The 19,036-nt window shown below is 40.3% G+C and overlaps 1 protein-coding gene across 1 annotated transcript in view; it reads left to right on the top strand.

Annotated features, from left to right (window-relative positions):
- slc9a8 (solute carrier family 9 member 8) overlaps positions 1 to 15,753 on the top strand; it is a 118,399-nt gene extending 102,646 nt beyond the window's left edge. Inside the window, exons 15-16 of the mRNA XM_063041451.1 lie at positions 3,967 to 4,113; positions 12,808 to 15,753. Of these exons, the coding sequence (XP_062897521.1) occupies positions 3,967 to 4,113; positions 12,808 to 12,915 (255 nt within the window). The 3' untranslated portion in view covers positions 12,916 to 15,753. The remainder of the gene's footprint in view (positions 1 to 3,966; positions 4,114 to 12,807) is intronic.
- Positions 15,754 to 19,036: the final 3,283 nt, after the last annotated feature.

A 19,036-nucleotide genomic window follows, 5' to 3' on the forward strand; every position in this document is an offset into this window, starting at 1 on the left:
CAACTGCATTCTCCCATCTTGTCCAAGCTCCCTGTTGCTTCATTCCCGCCATCGTGCAGGTTCTCATCTCCTCCACTACTGCTCTCACCTCCTCCTGAACTAGTCGACGCCTTTCCTTCCCTCTGGTGTCCATCTGGGGAGTTGGAAAGGATCCTAGCCCAGCTCGGCCTCGTGTGACCACTCCCACCAGCCTCCTGTGATGCAGCCTTGCCTCTGCTTCCTGAACTGCTTCCTCTGCTCTCCACTTCCTGCTAGTCCTCACTTGGATCCCTGCTCTAGCCACCTTCGGATTGCTTGAGTCCCTGTACTGTATCACTTCTCTAGCTCTTGTTACATAGAAAATAGTACAGCACAGTACAGGCCCTTTGGCCCACAATGTTGTGCCGACCCTCAAACCCTGCCTCCCATACAAGCCCCCACCTTAAATTCCTCCATATACCTGTCTAGTAGTCTCTTAAACTTCACTAGTGTATCTGCCTCCACCACTGACTCAGGCAGTGCATTCCATGTACCAACCACTCTCTGAGTGAAAAACCTTACTCTGATATCCCCTTTGAACTTCCCACCCCTTACCTTAAAGGCATGTCCTCTTGTATTGAGCAGTGGTGCCCTGGGGAAGAGACGCTGACTATCCACTCTATCTATTCCTCTTATTATCTTGTACACCTCTAACATGTCTCCTCTCATCCTCCTTCTCTCCGAAGAGTAAAACCCTAGCTCCCTTAATCTCTGATCATAACGCATACTCTCTAAACCAGGCAGCATTCTGGTAAATCTCCTCTTGAATTCCTCCTCCAATGATTTGAAGGGCAGTTGCAGTTTATTGTGGTGTTCATAGAGTGCAATGCTGCTCAGGCTCTTTGGCAGCCCTTGCCATCTCCTGAGGTAGTTACTACAGACATCTCACCTCTCCCGGAAATTCTGGGAGTCTCCCGCATATTAATAGTGGCTCCCTGATGCCCGCAAATTATATACAATGTCCCGGAAATTGATTTTTTTGAGAGTGATCGTGAGAGAGCGCGCGAGAGAGAGCAAGAGCAAGCGCAAGAGCAAGAGGGCACGTGAGAGAGAGAGAGAGCGAGAGCAAGAGCGAGAAAGCAAGCGCGAGAGAGCGAGCGCGAGTGAGAGCGACCACGAGCGAGAGAGCAAGAGCGAGAGGGTTCCAAAAAAAGTCAGAGTGGCAGAGTGTTCCAAAGAAAGAAAATATAAAACGTATGTCACCCCAGACTACACTACCCTGCCGAACAGGGGTCAAAGATAATGACAGTGTTGCTCACTGCACTGTTTGCAACAGTGACTTTTCTATTGCCCATGGTGGGTTAAGACTGTAAAAGACACGCTGAGGTGAGTTTAACAGGTGTCATTCGCTCATTAGCATAGCGAACGTTATTTAAACTAGCTGGCTAGCTGCTAAGGAGCTACTCTATTGCAGACATCCCACCTCTCCCGGACGTTCCGGGAGTCTCCCGCAAATTGTTGGTGCTACCTCCCTGAAATGAGTTTTTGCAGGGTGGGATGTCTGTTAGTAACCCTCTTCTCTAAGTTTTCGACTGTCGAGATTGAACTGCATAGACGAGGAGGGGCCACAGGATTCTGGGAAGAATGCCATGCTGATACACCCAGGCTTTAAACTTCCCAGGTAGGCCAGACTTGTCCACAGATTTCAGCCAGCCATCCAACTTGGTGCAGGTCGCCTGAATGGATGTTGCGTCCCTTAAAGAGTTGTCAAAAACCTCGCCTAAGCTCTTGACTGGTTTTTCTGCGGTGGTTGGGATGGCTGTGCCTGCGATGCTGAACCGGAACTTGTTCTCCACCTTCCCTTTCCTCAGCACCATCGAACTTGATTTGGCAGGTTTGAAACGCATCCGGGCCCACTCCACCAACTTTTCGAGCCCCTGCAGAATCCACCGGCAGCCTGTGACTGATTCTGTGGTGACTGTGAGGTCATCCATGAATGCCCCGATAGGTGGTTGCCTTTGAGCAGAATTAATTCTGGGCCCTCTGCACTCGAGTTCAGCAGACTTAGTGAGCATGTTCATGGCTAGGGAGAACAGTGTCACTGAGATTGGCATCATCACAGGGTGCACTATCTCCACCTTGTGCCGGGTTGATGTAATTGCTCCTGAAGAGACCCTCGTCCTGAAGTTGCTGTAATAATCAGCGCTAAGGTCTCTGATTCTGCTGGGGACGTGATATTTGGTCAGTGTGAGCTGCACCAGCTTGTGCCGAATGGAGCCATGTGCATTTGCCAGGTCGAGCCACAACACTGACAGGTTGCCCTTGTTCTCTCTGGCCTCCCTGATGAGCTGTGTCACCACACCGATGTGCTCCAGACAGCCCGGCATCCCTGAAATGCCATCCTTCTGGACTGATGTATCAATATAGGTGTTCTTTGCTAGGTAGGTGCACAGCCGGTTAGAAACGGCACTGAAGATGATCTTCGCCTCGACACACAGCAGGGAGATGATGCAAAACTGATCTATCTGGGTGGCATTTTCCTCCTTCGGGATCCACACCCCTTCAGCCACTCTCCACTGTTCTGGGATCTTCCCCCTTCTCCAGAAGGTTCTCAGGATCTTCGACAGACGCAGCAGGAGTTTGGGGCAGTTCTTGTACACTTTGTACGAGGTGTTGCTTGGTCCTGGAGCCGATCTTGCCCTTGCTTTGCGGACGACCTCTCTGCCTTCCTTTAGCTGCAGCTCTGACATGTCGAACTGCACATCCAGTTCAGGTTGGTCTATTAGGATATTGCACTCTCCCAACTCCTGCTCTCTTTCAGGATCATTATATATCTTCTTCAGATGTTGGTCTATGTCTTCCTGCGAACAAGCCAGTTTTCCCACTGCGCTTCTCCCCCAGCAACACCTTGGTGAACTTGAAGGGATTGGCGATAAAGGCAGCACGTTTTCAAGCCCTTTCACGACGCCGCCTCCGATGCCACTCTGCCCGGCGGAGGACCCTGATCTTCTTTCGTAGAATGCACATCAGCTGGGCCAAGCCAATGCGCTCCTCTTCTCCTGCCTTCTTGTATTGGAATTTAAGTGCTTTCATCTCCTGCCTGATGTTTTGAATCCTCAACGCTCTTTGGTTCTTCGAGTAAGGTATTTTGGAGCCTTTCTTCTCTTCTCTGAACCGTTCAGCTGCAATGCTGACAATGATTGTTGTCATGGCTTGTAGCTTCCTATTGACCCCTCCCTTTGCCGTTACCTCCAGAATTTGGTTGACATCTTCGTCGATCTGCTTCCACAGTGAAGTCATGTTAGCTGCAGGCCATTTGATCCGCCTCCTGTTAGACTTCATGTTCGAGGGATTAGTTTGCAACACTTGGAGGTTCCGGGCACTATGGGGTGATTCCGGGCCTGGCACTTCCTTTGTCTCGGCAGGTTGGACACCTGCACGTTGTGCCGCTCCTGCTCCCGCCAAACACTTCATCCTCGCTTGGTGGATCTTCAAGCTGCGATCGTTCTTGCAGATTTTGCCACATGCACACTGCTTGCTCATAGTCGTTTGTTCATTGCCTGGGTCTGATGCCGTTGTGTCTGTCCAACTGGGGTGCTCATTCTCTCCTCTCCCCCCCCCCCCAGCACCCCTGGGGGTATCTTTCCCTTCCTTAGATTCATTGTAGCTTTTGTGGGGGTCCTCCTCAGAGGTAGCACTGAGTCAAATAGAATGTCACAGTGAAACCACAATCACAATTTGCATGTGAAAACCTCTGTTCTTTACTTGTGACTGAGGTGGAAGTATTGTTTTGAATGACGTCATTTTACATCATCTTTAGAATTCTGTGCATTTGCTACATATTTTGTATGTATATTTCATATTTGTTGCACTAATACAACCTGGAAGTAAAAGTTTCAGTGTGACTTTTTAAAATGTAATACCTAATTTGTAATTGACAGTTCAATTGATTTTATAGCTACAACCCTATTTTAATAGGCAATTCTAACTGATTGCTGTTGTTTTCAGGGCAACACTATTGAATCTGAGCATTTATCGGAGCTAACCGAGGAGGAATATGAGGCACAGTACATCAAACGACAAGATCTTAAAGGCTTTATGTGGTTGGATGCTAAATATTTGAACCCTTTCTTTACACGAAGACTTACTCCTGAGGTTAGCCATTCTAATTTTCTTAAAATTGAAGTGAACCTTTGCATGAGATATAGCTACTAACCAAAATTGTCAGTACCTGTTTTTTTTTTTTTTTTTTGTGTTTTTTTATTTTTGGGAGGGTTTTTTGTGATTCTTAAGGGGTTGTTACAGCACATCTGTTTGTTCGAGTTACAGTTTGTGTTATACCACAACCATACAACATGTTTTTTTGTTAAGCAGCAGACATGACATCTGATTCGCATATGCACAGCACTGGTGAGATTAAACTTGTCAGCTGGAATGTACGGCGGATGAATAGTCCACTGAAGAGAGGGAAGGTGTATGCACATCTTTGTACACTCAAAGCTGATATTTGTTTTCTCCAAGAAACGCACATTAAGAAACCAGCAGCGAAAGTGCTTCGTCCCTCCTGGGCATCTCAGGTCTACCAGTTGAATTTTAGTACAAAAACTAGAGGTGTTGCAATCCTAATAATAAAAAAAAACCACACCATTTATTCACACACAAACTATCGCTGACCTGAGGGGCAGGTATGTAATAGCAAGTGGAATATTAAACTCCATACCATTAACACTAGTGAATGCGTACATGCCCAACTTTGATGATCCAATTTTTCTTTTCAGAACATCTTTAAGGCCATGCATAATCTGTCTGACTCTAACATAATTGCAGGTGGAGACTTTAATTACATTTTAGACTCCCTCCGAGATAGACAATGTCCCCAAGTTTGTTCACTTAAAAATAGTGTAACACTTAACAATCTCATGCAATCGTATAACATAGTAGATATTTGGAGGCTTCTCAATCCCACGAAGAAGGATTTTTCATATTTTTCAGCAGTACACAAATACTACTCTAGGATTGATTATTTTCTGTTAGGTTCGAAATTGGTCTTGTCAGTAGTTGGTTGCAATTACCATAATATACTTATACTGGATCATACTCCTGTCTCCCTTATACGTAAATTGAACCATAAAAGAAGTGAATATAGTTGGCATTTAAATAATGCTTTGCTAAAGGATAAGGATTTTTGCTGTTACCTTTCAGATAAGATAGATCTATACTTAAACACCAATGATGTGGGCGGTGTTAATGATTCCACTCTTTGGGAGGCTATGAAGGCGGTTATTAGAGGTTGAATAATAGCATAGGAGACAGCGGAAAAAAGAAGATTCAAGAAAAGGTTAACTGAAATAGATGATCAGTTGGCAAATCTGGAAGCTTCTTACAAAGTAAACCATGAAGCAGAATTACTTGATAAGATTACTGCCTTAGGGTAAGAGTATAATTCTATGATGTCCAAGAGTGTTTCAAAACTACTGACACAAGTCAGACAGAGGTATTTTGAGCTTGTTGAAAAGCCCCATAAGTTATTAGCCTGTCAGTTAAGACAGATACAGGCTTCCAGGGCCATACATCGTATAAAGGGGAAACAACAGGAACTCTGCAGATGCTGGAAATTCAAGCAACACACATAAAAGTTGCTGGCGCATCCCTTACTCACTCTTCCTTCAGTTAGTCCTGACGAAGGGTCTCGGCCTGAAACATCGACTGCACATCTTCCTAGAGATGCTGCCTGGCCTGCTGCATTCACCAGCAACTTTGATGTATAAAGGGGAAAGATGGCTTTTTATTGACGGACCTGGAAAAAATTAATAAGTGTTTTGTGGAGCTCTATGCTAATGTTTACCAGTCACAAGGCGGTCCGGACATTGAAGCTATGGAAGCATTTTTTGATAATCTGAATCTGCCCACACTGTCAACAGATTCAGTAAATACACTTGATGCTGATATAAGCCTAGGTGAGATCAAGAAGGTCATCTCCTCCCTCCCCAATAATAAGGCAGCGGGTCCGGATGGTTTTAGCATTGAATTCTTCAAAGTATTTGGTCCAAAATTGTCGCCTCTGCTCTTACGAATGTTGAATCACTCTAGGTTAGCTTCCAGATTGCCACCCACTTTATGTAAAGCCAATGTCTCCCTGATTCCAAAACCAGGTCGTGATCCCGAGGTGGTTTCAACTTATCGCCTCGTTTCGCTGCTGCCCATTGAAACCTAAATTCTTGGGAAAGTCCTGACCAATAGGTTAAAAGAACGCATTTGTTCTATCATTCAGCCAGATCAAAATGGCTTTATGCCAGGTAAACATTTGTATTTTAATTTGTGCCATCTTTTCAATATTTTCTATACAAAGCATGCAGAAGAGGCTGTAGTCATCTCATTAGATGCGCGGCATGTGTTTGGCCAAGTGCAATGGCCGTATATGATGTTTGCTCTGAAGAAATTTGGATTTGGACCACCCTTCATTAAATGGATTGAGATAATTTATTCACACCCATCTGCTTCTATTATCACTAATCAGAATATTTCCTCCCCTTTTGCAATTCATTGTGGGACTCGTCAAGGCTGCCCCCTTTCTCTGTTTTTGTTTGCAGTTATCATTGAGCCACTGGCTGTTAGCATCTGACAGGACCCTTTGATATCTCCCATTGATATACATGGACATAAACAGCACCTTTCGTTATACGCTGACGATGTCCTTTTATATATCTCCAGCCCACAAACATCAATACCCACCCTTCTGACTCTAATTAATAATTTTGGTAGTTTCTCAGGTTTCTCTATTAATTGGGATAAGTGTGAACTAATGCCAGTCACTGCAATGATTAATACAGCGTATTTACAGTCCATTCCCTTTAAAATAACTTACGATAATTTTTCCTATCTAGGTGTGACTATTACAAAAAACCCAGATGATTTTTTGCAAGTGAATTGGCGAAACAAATTTGAGCAGGTTAAACGCAATATTGACTTTTGGAAAACCTTCCAGTTTCTTTGGTGGGGAGGGTTAGCGCACTCAAGATGATTGTACTGCCACGATTTCTTCATCTTTTCCAGTCAATTCCATGTTTTATTGCTCTGTCATATTTTAAGCAATTGGATTCAATTATTATACCCTTCATTTGGAATTATAAAGCCATTAGAATTACTAAAAAACACTTGTCAAAGCCCAAGGAAGCAGGTGGTTTTGCCCTACTGAACGTTAAAATGTATTACTGCGCTGCCCACCTATCCATTCTTGCATGGTGGAAAAAAGGCCCACCCTCTACCTCAGACTCGCGCCCAGCATGGTTACTCATAGAGTGAGTGCTTTGTATGAAGACTTCCTTACCAGCTCTCCTTAATAGCCCCACTGCAGTTAATAAGTCACATTTTAGTAACAGCTTTGTGGTCGGCAGCACCATAAGAATTTGGAAGCAGATTCAACTACACATTAAGGCCCCAAAATCTTATATTGACACTCCGATTTGTGACAATCATTCCTTTTTGCCTGGCCTGAATGATACTGTTTTTTCCACCTGGAAACAGAAAGGCATCTGTAGTGTAGGTGACCTATATATTAATGGAAACTTTGCCTCATTTGTGCAGTTACAAGCAGTTTACAATATCCCTGCATCTAGTTTTTTTTTTAGATATTTACAAATTCGAGATTATGTTAGGAAGTATATACCTAACCTTAAAGTTTTAGAGAAACATGAGTCCCTGGAGACAATAAATAAATTTGATCCTGTTCCTCGTAGTGCATATCCTATTTTTATCATAATGGAGCTTGGGTGAATACTGCAGGTCTTAAAAAGGCATGGGTGGATAAATTGGGTGTAGAACTGACAGAGGAGGTCTGCGATGAGTGTCTAAAGAGTATACATGATTGTTCGGTCAACGTCAGACACAGACTCATACAGTTTAAAACATTACATAGACTCCATTATTCCAAAGAGAAGTTGCACATCTTCTACCCTGATGTTTCGCCAGTTTGTAATAGATGTAAATCTGTGAACAGTAACTTGTCACATTCATTCTGGTCATGTTGTAAGCTTTCTGTTTCTCTGAGGCTTTTGGGAAGTGTTGGGAACCAGACCCACTCATAGCCATCCTTGGAGCAGCAAGCTCCCTATCTTCAGCCAATATGTATGAACAAACGACTGTATTGTTTGGAATGGTGATTGCTAAGAAGTTAATCCTACAAATGTGGGAAATGGACTCTGTGCCTACGTACGATCTATGACTGAGAGAACTAGCAAATACTTTACATTTGGAGAGACTGAGACTATGTTATGAGGACAGAGGGGACATCTTTGAAAGGATATGGGGCCCTGTATTGGACTTCCTTATGGGGTGAGGACTGAGGTTTTTTGGTGCGGTGCACCTCACCTTTTTGTGGATGTGCTGTATTTTTTATTTATTTTTTAAATTTTTAAATTTTTTTTTGTTTGTTAGTAATAAAAACATTTAAAATAAAGATTTAAAAAAGACACTGTTGAATCTGAGCATTTATCGGAGCTAACCGAGGCGGAATATGAGGCACAGTTCATCAAACGACAAGATCTTAAAGGCTTCATGTGGTTGGATGCTAAATATTTGAACCCTTTCTTTACATAAAGACTTACTCCTGAGGTTAGCCATTCTAATTTTCTTAGCATTGAAGTGAACCTTTGCATGAGATATAGCTACTAACCAAAATTGTTCTTGCAGTCAGTACCTGTATCCCATGCAAAAAACCACCTGAAGGTGGTTGAAATCTTATCGTACATAATAAGTTAAGCTAGTAAGTAATTGAAAATCTTTAGAGCTCGTATTGCACCTGTTCCCAGGATGAGGCTTTCCAGGACATCAGAAATAACCACCTCCTTCAAAGAAATGGAGTATACCTTTCTCCACCATTGATACTGCGCTCCCTTATTTTCCACTGCCTTAACAGGGATAGAGATCATCTTGTCCTCACCTACCACCTCATAAGCCTCCACATCCAACACCTCATTGTCAGCAACTTCTGCCATGTTCAATGGGATCCTACCACCTAACGCCTCTTTGCCTATCTCCACATTCTGCAGGAATTGCTCCTTCTGTAAGTCTCTTCTCCCCATTAATCTCCCTCCTGGCACTTAACACTAAGTGGCAGAAGTACTATACATGGCTATTCATCTCCTCCCTCACCTTCATTCAGAGCTGCAAACTGTCCTAGTCCTTCCAGGTGAGGCAAATCTGTTGGGGCAACACCTCATATTACGTCTAGGTACGTTCCAACCTGATGGCATGAACATTGATTTCTCCCAATTCTGGTAATTCTTCTTCCCCTCCCCCTTCCCTTTTCAATTCCGCACTCTGGCCTCCCGTGTCTATCACCACTGCCTGGTGCCCCTCTTCCTTCCCCTTCTTCCATGATCCACTCTCCTCTCCTATCGGATTCCTCTTGTCCAGCCCCTTACACTTTCCACCTGTCACCTCCCAACTTCTTACTTGATTCCCTCCCCCCCTCCACCTTCTTATTCTGGCATCTTCCCCCTTCCTTTCCAATCCTGATTAAGGCTCTTGGCCCAAAATGTTGACTGTTTATTCATTTCCATAGATGCTGCCTGCCTGCAACATTCCTTCAGCATTTTGTGTGTGTTGCCCTGGATTTCCAGCATCTGCACAATCACTTGTATTTATGAAATTGCATTCTTTTTCTATCATTATGGCAGCATAATTTCACTTATCAAGTTAATGTTCCTTCAATAACTGTAAAATGAGATCTCTTTTTTGATAGAGATAGTATGTTCCAGTATATTTATGAAACAATACTGTTCATTCTAGATCACCTTAAACTCTCACCTCTGTCATTTCAAAGCACTCTACGCTCATTGAAGACATTTTCTAAAATGTTCAACATAAATCTGACTGTCCTTTTGCAAATACTCACAATCAGCTAGTGGTAGTAGACCAATATCCTGTAGGTCGTCTTGATTGAGAATTAAATATGATCCACTGTACCAGGCAGGAACAGTGCTCGTGCTCTTCAAAACTATGTATCCTGGCATCTTAGTTTAAGTTGTAAAGGCCAAACGAGACCTTCATTAATGTTTTTTTTAAATGAAAGACCATGTAACACGACTAGTCTTGGAAAATATAGCACTACGTAGTCTTATATGATAGTGTTAGGTCTCTGAGGTAGGATTTGAAATCTCAATCTTCCCGTTGAGATAACAATGCTACCTTCTGAAATGGAGAATGCAGTTACTTAACAAATTTACTGTAGCCTCTATATTGGACTGAAATATTGTCTTTAATGGATAAATATTGCATAAGATTTGATTTTTTTTTTCCCTCCTCTCTTTTGGAGTAAGGATCCATTTCTCTTTGAAGTCTACCCTCAGGAAAAATTATTCACTGCATTCCCTTGAATGCTAATGTTGTTTCCAATTCATATTTCCTACACTTAATCAATGTGTAAATGGCACTACATAAATACTTCTGGATCAAAATTTTATGACATAGGACCCTTTGTAATTAATTTACTGAGTGTAGTTAAGTTGGTATGATTATAATTGTCCCTCTTGTGGTACCATTTTTGTGCCGAAAATTATTCTCTGTAATCTTGCTACTAAATTTAATTGATAGCAAAACTTGATACTGTTTGAGACTTAAATTAGTAGTTAACTGCCATTCATTTTTCAATCTAAGGCCGCAATATTGATGATGATGATTTTGGGGGCTTAGGTCTATGGTGCTGTGAGCTCCATACTCAGGGCCAGGGGAATGTGAAAGGGTTGACTGGTCTTCCCTTGGAAGCCCATGAATCTTTAAGTAATTAAAACTGAAATAAAATTGAGACTTGTGTGCTGCAATCGTAGTCCAACTGTACTGTCATTTACTGTATATACCATACTTACTGGCACTTAGGAGAGCAATGAAGGTCCTCCGTCTCTGGCAGTGTTCGGGGCTTGCTTCATCATGTCAGTAACTTCCTCTCAGTTTTCATTTCTACCTGTCATGCAAGTCCCATGGGGAGACTCAGGAATACAGTCGCACTCATCGCTGTTTCCGTAACAATTTTGTTTGACCAGTCAGGGTTGTTAGCCCTCAGCTGAACCCCCGAACTTGGAGGTCTGGTAAACCACTTTTAAGCATAGCTCTCCGCATCACTGAGGCACGCATTACTCCAAACTACAACAAGATTGTGGTCCTCTTGGAGAGTATACATCTTAATTAACAGTTTTTGACTTTCTTGCATCTGCCCAGCCTTAATAAAATAAAATTGATTCATTATTTTGTTGATCTCTAAGATACTGTATATTGGTGAACATAGCAAACAAGCACCATTCTTTAATTAATGTATCTAATATAGCTATAGTTTATGAGGTTATGTAAGTCTGGTTGCCAGTGTTTTCTCATAGATTCAACTAAAATGTTGATTTTGAGACATCACAAATGATCTTGCTTTTATTTTAATAATAAATGAAGTTAAACACATCACTATAATGTTTACATTTCCCGTAGCATATCCACAGCTGTTGGATCTATTTTTATATAATACCAAAATTGGTGATGTTGTCAACCAAAGAATGTAACAGGATCAGTTCAGATATAGGCAGAGAAGTGGCGGATGGAGCTTAATCTGGCCTAATGTGAGATGATGCACTTTGGGAGATCAAATGTAAACAGGCGGTAACACAAGATCCTTGACAGTGGTAGGGTACGGTGGGATCTTGGGATCCATGTCTGTACACAAGTTGACAGGGTGGTAATGCGTGTGTATGGCATGCTTGCCTTTATCAGTGAGGCAATATTGGGAAGTTATGCTGCAACTTTATAAAATTAGTTAGGCTGCATCTGAAGGACTGCGTTCAATTCTGATCCTTCCATTATAGGAAGGATGTAGAAGGGTCTTACCAAGCAGTTGCCTGGATCAGAGGGCATGGATAAACTTGATTTGTTTTACCAGGAGTGACAGAGGCTGAGGGGAGATCTGACAGGTTTATAAGATTATGAGAGGCATAGAAGAGTGGACAGCTGTTATCTTTTGGCCAGGGTCAAAATGCCTAATACTAAAGGAGATAGATTTAAGGTAAAAGGAAAAGGAGATAAATTCAAAGGAGATGTGTGGGCAATTATTTTTTCCACACAGCATGATGGGTGCCTGGAATTCACTGCCGGGGTGGTAGAAGAAGCAAATACAACAGTGGGGTTCAAGGGGCTCTTAGATTGGCACATGAATGTGCAGAGAACTAAGGGATATGGACCTTGTGTGAGCAGAAGAGAATAGTTAGGTATTTAATTACTAGTTTAATTAGTTCACAACATCGTGGGCTAAAAGACTTCTTGTGCTGTACTGCCCTATATTCTAGTACTAAAAGGTGCTTGGAGAGCAATCAACAGAGGACAAAAGGCATATTTGTTACCATGTGCAATTAGGGAGGAGCTTGTAAATAAACATCGGATTTTATCAGTACAATTATTTGAACAGGTTTATTTTAGTTATTACACATTCTTGCAATAACTACTGGAACAAATGTTCACAAGTTTTGTATTTTCCCTGAAAATTTCAAATCCAAAACCCATGTGGTTAAATGTGTATTTAAATTTTCTGGTAACAAGTTAATGCCACAAAATATGAAAAAGCTATTTGAAGTTTATAGTTTATTTATAGTTCAGTATCTATTGTAAAGTTTGAATTAGTAAAATAACAAAAGTAAAATGTTCAGGTTTCTTTTATTGTCAAAGTACTATCATATTTTTAAATATATATTTTCACAGCATTGTAATAAAGTCACAGTAAAAATGTTTAAAAAAAAAACTGACATGCAAATTGATGACAAAAAACTCTTGATAATAATGTATGTATCTTCATATGTGTAATTTTCCTCAACTCACTAGGACTTGCATCATGGGAGAATACAGATGAAAACATTAACCAATAAATGGTATGAAGAAGTGCGTCAGGGCCCATCAGGTTCCGAAGATGATGAGCAGGAACTGCTGTAGCTTTTCTATTACTGCGCATGAAGATTCAGTTCAAGGACGAGCACCAGTTGGACTAAAATGCACGGCAATGCATTCTGAAGTTCTTAAAGTGCACCTTGTGCTCTTTGTACGATGTTCTAATATTTAAAAAGAGAATAAGATATGGGTACGCTTATTTCTTGAAAATATTTTGCATGTTCCAATTATTATAATGGTGGACAATTAACACTAATCTAAGGAATATCTATTTTTTTAAATTGGATAAAACTGAATGTATCACACTGGTTTATGCACTTTACTTTCTTGTAAATAAGATGGCAGTTTTATATTCTATCCACTTTTTCTGAGGACTATAGTGACTTACACTTGCCATAGATCTATTATATAACTACTGAAAAGTAAACAGTTGTTGAAATCCCTCTCTCTGAATGTGAGATATTCAGTTGGTTGACTTTGTGGTGCTGAGATACATCCTAGGATGCACTGGGACACATCATCAGTGATGTAAAGTGGGCCCATTAGGTGTTTTGGGTCTTTCAACATTAGACAGCCTCGCCCAGACAGCCCAGTCAGGGTTGGTCAGTCTCTGGCTTGTGTCCCAGCAGCATGGTCCACCGGTCACACCTCTTGATTCACAGCCAGCTGGAGGCACGCTTAGGACTGTCCTAAATGCTCTTTGCAGGCCCCGTAATGCCAAGGAGGGAGCAGGACCTGCAGACCGAGCAGCCAGCAAAACCTGTACACCCCACATTTATAGGCTCTCAATGTGCCCTCCACCCCGTCTCTGGCACTGCTCTACCAGCTCCTGGTATTTGGACAATATGCTCAAACACCTCCTCAGTCTGGCACTGTCAGTTCCACCATGACCACCTGCTTTCTGATAGAATGACCATGTCGTTCTTCACTGATGATATTGTGATGAATTCAGGGAACGATAATTGCTTGCAAAATCAACTTTTCAGTCAGTTGCAGTCAGACACCATGGTGAACAAGCCTACTGGTAACCTGGGCTGAAGCAGTGGATGGTCTCCAACTTTGACACAGGCTGTGGGTTTTCTGAGATGGCGGAGGTGCTTACTCAGGAGGTATATTTTCTGCCACTGCCTTCAGCACCTGGTCATGGCACCAGCGATAGCAGCCTTCTCCCAGGGCTTTTGGGCGGCTGCTGAGGATGTGCTCCAGGGTCCCTCTACCAGGGCAGAGAGGATGTGATGGCACCTCACGAACACCCCAAGCAAAAAACCTAGGCAGGATGCTGTATACAGCCTGGATCATGAACTTGATTGTCTGCGGTTCTGCCTGCCAGATCTTCCTCTTCAGTGCACCTTCCCGCCTTGTCCAAGCTCCCTAACGCCCCAAGTCAGGATAGAATAAACGTAGCACTGCAGTATTCTGTTTTTAGTGTACGTGCTCATCTTTCTGTCTGTTAATATGGTCTTCATTTTTTTGGAAAGCTTCTTTCGCCATTGCTATTCTGTATTTGATATCTGTGTCGCACTTGCCATTACTTGTTATTAGGCTGCCAAGATATTTGAATTTGTTGACTTGTTTGATGTTTGTATTTCCGATCTTGATCACACATTGTGGGATGTTTGTCTTTCTGGAGATGACCTTGCTTTCTGTCTTCTTAGTGTTGATTGAGCGGCCTCTGTGATTACTTTTGGCTGCCACTATAGTACTTGTACTCTTCCTGTATTTGTAATTAATTTGAAGGCTTTACCTGTGTTGGTTATTTGACATGAATTTAAGCACGAAGTTAACTTGAATTCTCATGGTGTTCAAAGTCATTGCAGATTGTGCTGGTTTATGAACATCAGATGCTCTGCAAAACTCTTTGTTTCATATAAAATCTGGTACATATTGGAAGATTGAAAAAATTCCTATTTCATATAAACTTTAGCTTGAAATTGGAACTGATTGTAAAGTGTGTGAGATAGCTTTCTGTACTTGATCCATCTGTTGAATGACTTTCACCATCCCACTAGAGGTGGAGAGACAAATGTATTTAAAACAAAATGCTTTTAAAATGTGTATTTTCATTAAGTAAGAGTAGTTTTAAAACCTGGCAGTGCAAATTTAAGTATATGACTTGATTATACACATTCCAGCCCACAAATGTATCTGACCAAATATCCCTTAAACTTTTACTTTAGTAAAACAATATACCATGCAGTGCATGGTAAACAATTGTATATTAATTTAAGGGCAAGTTGGTTGACTCAGCATGAGTAATCTCTTGGGAAATGTGTTAGTTTTAAAATCTTTAATCTTTGTTATTCAAATTCTGTCTATTGCAATCTAAAATATTACATTAAGGTTATAAAATGTGTTTTCGATATGGGTGTACCTTTTTGCTATGGAGCAGTATATTTATGAAAAGGTCTAATTTCTGATCTCAAGTTTCCAAGCAAATTAATTTACTTGGATCTGCCTTTTGAAAGTATACCTTATCTGGACGGTGCATATCAGAAACTAAGACTTGCATCATGTTCAAAAAAAGTCTGTACACGTTGCCACAGAGTATATACAGTATATATACACACGTAAGTATGAAAATAACCTGATTTTTATTCCAAATGTACATGTCATTTTTAAATTTCACAAGTATTGACTGAAATTTTCAAAAAATACAGCTTTTTTGCTTTCTATCAAGTTCAAAGATCATTGTCCATTTAAAAAAAATTGTTTTCCAATTATTTATTAAATCATTCCCTGAAAAGTTTAGATTCTTCTAACATAAAAATGTTAATTCAATGTTGTGATCAAGCATCAGTTTTAACTGGCTTAACTGATTCCTAATTCTGGATCCTGTACAATAAAAATTTAACTTCCTAGTAAAGCAAACTCATTTGGTTCATTTTTTTGCATCTTCATCAGAAAATTGGAAAATCTAGCAAATTCTTGCTTGTAGATCCTTCAAAAAGTGTACGTCTTGTAATATTCTTGATTCAAAGAGAAATGCAACTTCTCTTTCTATACTTTCCTAGTGCTCTATTGAGTATTTCTATATACAATACTAGCTATTGGATATCTTCATCAGAATTCAATGTTGACAGTCAACTCTTAATGCATTCTTTCACAGAAATATAGAATTTGCTACCTCCTCCGGTCTTTACTTTCCTTAACTTTAAAATGTGACGTATCTCTTAACAGATGACATCGATATGGGTTTACACTTTTTAACACAGTCGCATGGACAGATAATTATTCAAGAAGGTTAGCATTTCAAGGGAAATGGGGGGAGATGGCTTTCTAATCTGTTGCTCCACAAGTTTAACACAATTATCTAACAAGACTTGTTTATTGAATTGGCATATTGAATAATAATTTAGTCCCATAATTGGGACAGAATGACTGTCTCATTTGAATAAATTTGTTTTCTATGTAGGTGGTGTTTCTAATTTTCAAACTTTTGTACAGATTTATTGGGAGTTTTTTTTATCTAATTGGTTATCTATTCTAAAGCCAATATTCATGAAGGGGCAATTCAATAGAGTCATTATTTAAACTTGTGAATAAATACTTAGAGTCGGGTTACTTGTGGAGCTAACCAAATTTTATAGAAGCATGCCGAGAACTGGACAATAAACATCACTGAAAATAGTTTGTCATTGTTTTATTAACATTGCAGCATAATTGTAGAATATGTATATCACTGCAACATGCATGTTAAAAATGTAAAGGTTGTGTTGCTGTTAAATGCTTCACATACCAAAATTTTGTGCGATGTTGGAAACACCAACTCCAGCCATCAAAATTCCTCCAGTTTTAGTTTCTTGAAGGAAGTGGGGAAACAGGGGAAGGAGGCAGTGGAAGCAAATGTAAACTGCAGAAATTTTACGTAATGTTTTTGCTTATTGCAAGGGAAGAATTGTGAGAAATAACAATACTTCCTCACATCAAATGAAGAGCAGGCACAAAATGGAGTCTTGGTTTTGATATCATTACCATGTATTTTGTAATGTTTTATCCATGATTAATGATCCACTATTTATGACAGGTGATGATTATTTGCTTCTCATGGAGTTAGGTGAAGTTGATGGCTCTGGGCCTCCACTTGCTGGCGTTTAGAAGAATGAGGGTCATCTCATCGAACCCTATCAAAAATTAAAAGGCCTGTATAGGGTGGATGTGGTAAGGATGTTTCCTATAGTGAGGGAGTCTAGGACCAGAGGGCACAGCCTCAGAATAGAGAGACATCCACTTAGAACAGCAATAAGGAGGAATTTCTTTAGCAGAGGATAGTGAATCTGTGGAATTCATTGACACAGATGGCTGTGCAGGCCAAGTCATTGAGTATATTTAAAGCTGAGGTTCCTGATTAGTTAGGGTGTCAACGTTACAGGATAAAGAGAGGAGAATGGGATTGAGAGGGATAATAAATCAGCCATGATGGAATGGAGGAGAAGACTCCATAGGCCAAATGGCCTAATTCTGCTCCTATGTCTTGTGGTCTTATAGATCGTTCAACTGCCTTATCTCTACATGCGATACCTTTATAGGCAAGCAATTTTATAGCTGAACTGCCCACAACTGATAGGAAATCATAGAAGCAAGTGGTTTCTTGTACAGGAACTTAAAAAAAGATAAGATATTGAAATAATGGAATGGTTATGCTAAAAATTGAAATAATGTCACTTCATTAACAAATCTTTGAATTTAATATTTATTCTGAATAAGTAGCATGTTTCATGCTTGCTCCTCATGTATCTTATTTCCAGGAGCTTCCCTCTGTCCTGCTTATAGTGAGGTTCTAGGTTATTTTTGAGTAATTGTTACTAGTTCAGTAGTTTCTGTAAGTTGTACATGATTCAAAGTGGCTGATCTGTACAACATTCAGCACAAACTAGCCAAATAAAACACAAGTAGAATCAGGAAGTATTTGGAATTTGTATCAGATGGTACGTTCCTGCCACAAAGGAAACAGGCATACAGTAACACATTGCTTTCTCTTTTTTTCCCCTTTGGTGATTAACTTGTTTACAGTGTTTTCTGTTAGGTGGCATTGATACTAAACAGTGTTTATTTTCTGTATAAATATGAAAGTTCATTCCTTGCTAACTTATTCAAAAGATTTGCATTTAGTAGTACTGTAATTACATTACTTGGTGACTAGAACCTGGTTACCTTGCCTTTAAGAATCTTTGTGAACCATCACTTTGTTTCGTAGCATATCTCAAGTTTATAGTATTGAAAGGTACTATATTGATGTAGGGATTAGTGTTTATCAATGGCATCATCTTTTGATAAATACCAATAAGATAAAATGATATTTATATGATAATCCATTGAATAGTTAGACAAATGTTAAATTAACTTTTTGCTTTTTAATCTTTGTTTTTGTCAAACCATGTTTGTTGAACAAAGATAAAGATTTGATCTTTGCTCAAGTGTATTTGTACAGCTCGGAAGTTGAGGGTGGAATGGATTTGCAAGTACAAAGTTGCTAAATGTTGTTTTGAAGTGCAGCTTGTAAAATAATCCTAATGAGTTATACGTTGCTGTATAATGGTGAGTAATCCACTGGAGAACAAAAAATATATTTTTCCCTTCATTTTGCATGATTTACAATATGCTATATTGATCCATACACTGCAATAAGTGTTAGCTGTTCATTTTAACAAATTCTACAAGAGAATGTGTGGGTTAGGGTGTGTCCATGATATTTACTGAAAGAAAACCAATATGAAATGTTCTTTGTGAACTACATTTCAGGCTTTACAGTATTTTCACCTTTGTTGTGCGCCGTCAAGATGTTGTTGTCTCATGGTGACCCTATGGATAATGTAGTTGTCAATAAGCTTTGCGTGGCAAGGTATGGAAGTAGAATGCCGGGACTTCCGTGCAGATTTGCTGCTGCCCAGTTTGGGAACTGGCCAGATTCAAACTCAGGACCATCTGCCTCAAAGTCTAATGCTGATGCCACAATACCACTGCAAGCCCATTTTCACCTTTAGGGATGTATAATTTAAGATTTTTAACTAATTTAGTGCATTTTCCTTCATGCATAACAGAGATGCTGCAGAATGGAAGTAGATGTTTTGCTCCTTTTTTTCTGTGTCCAAATGTTGGCTTTCACAAGATAATAGCATGTTTTATTTTGCATGAAGCTGTTTACCTAACATCTGATGCTATTTAAATT

This window comes from Mobula hypostoma, chromosome 2 (genome assembly GCF_963921235.1).
Source record: "Mobula hypostoma chromosome 2, sMobHyp1.1, whole genome shotgun sequence".
Taxonomy (NCBI): Eukaryota; Metazoa; Chordata; class Chondrichthyes; order Myliobatiformes; family Myliobatidae; genus Mobula; species Mobula hypostoma.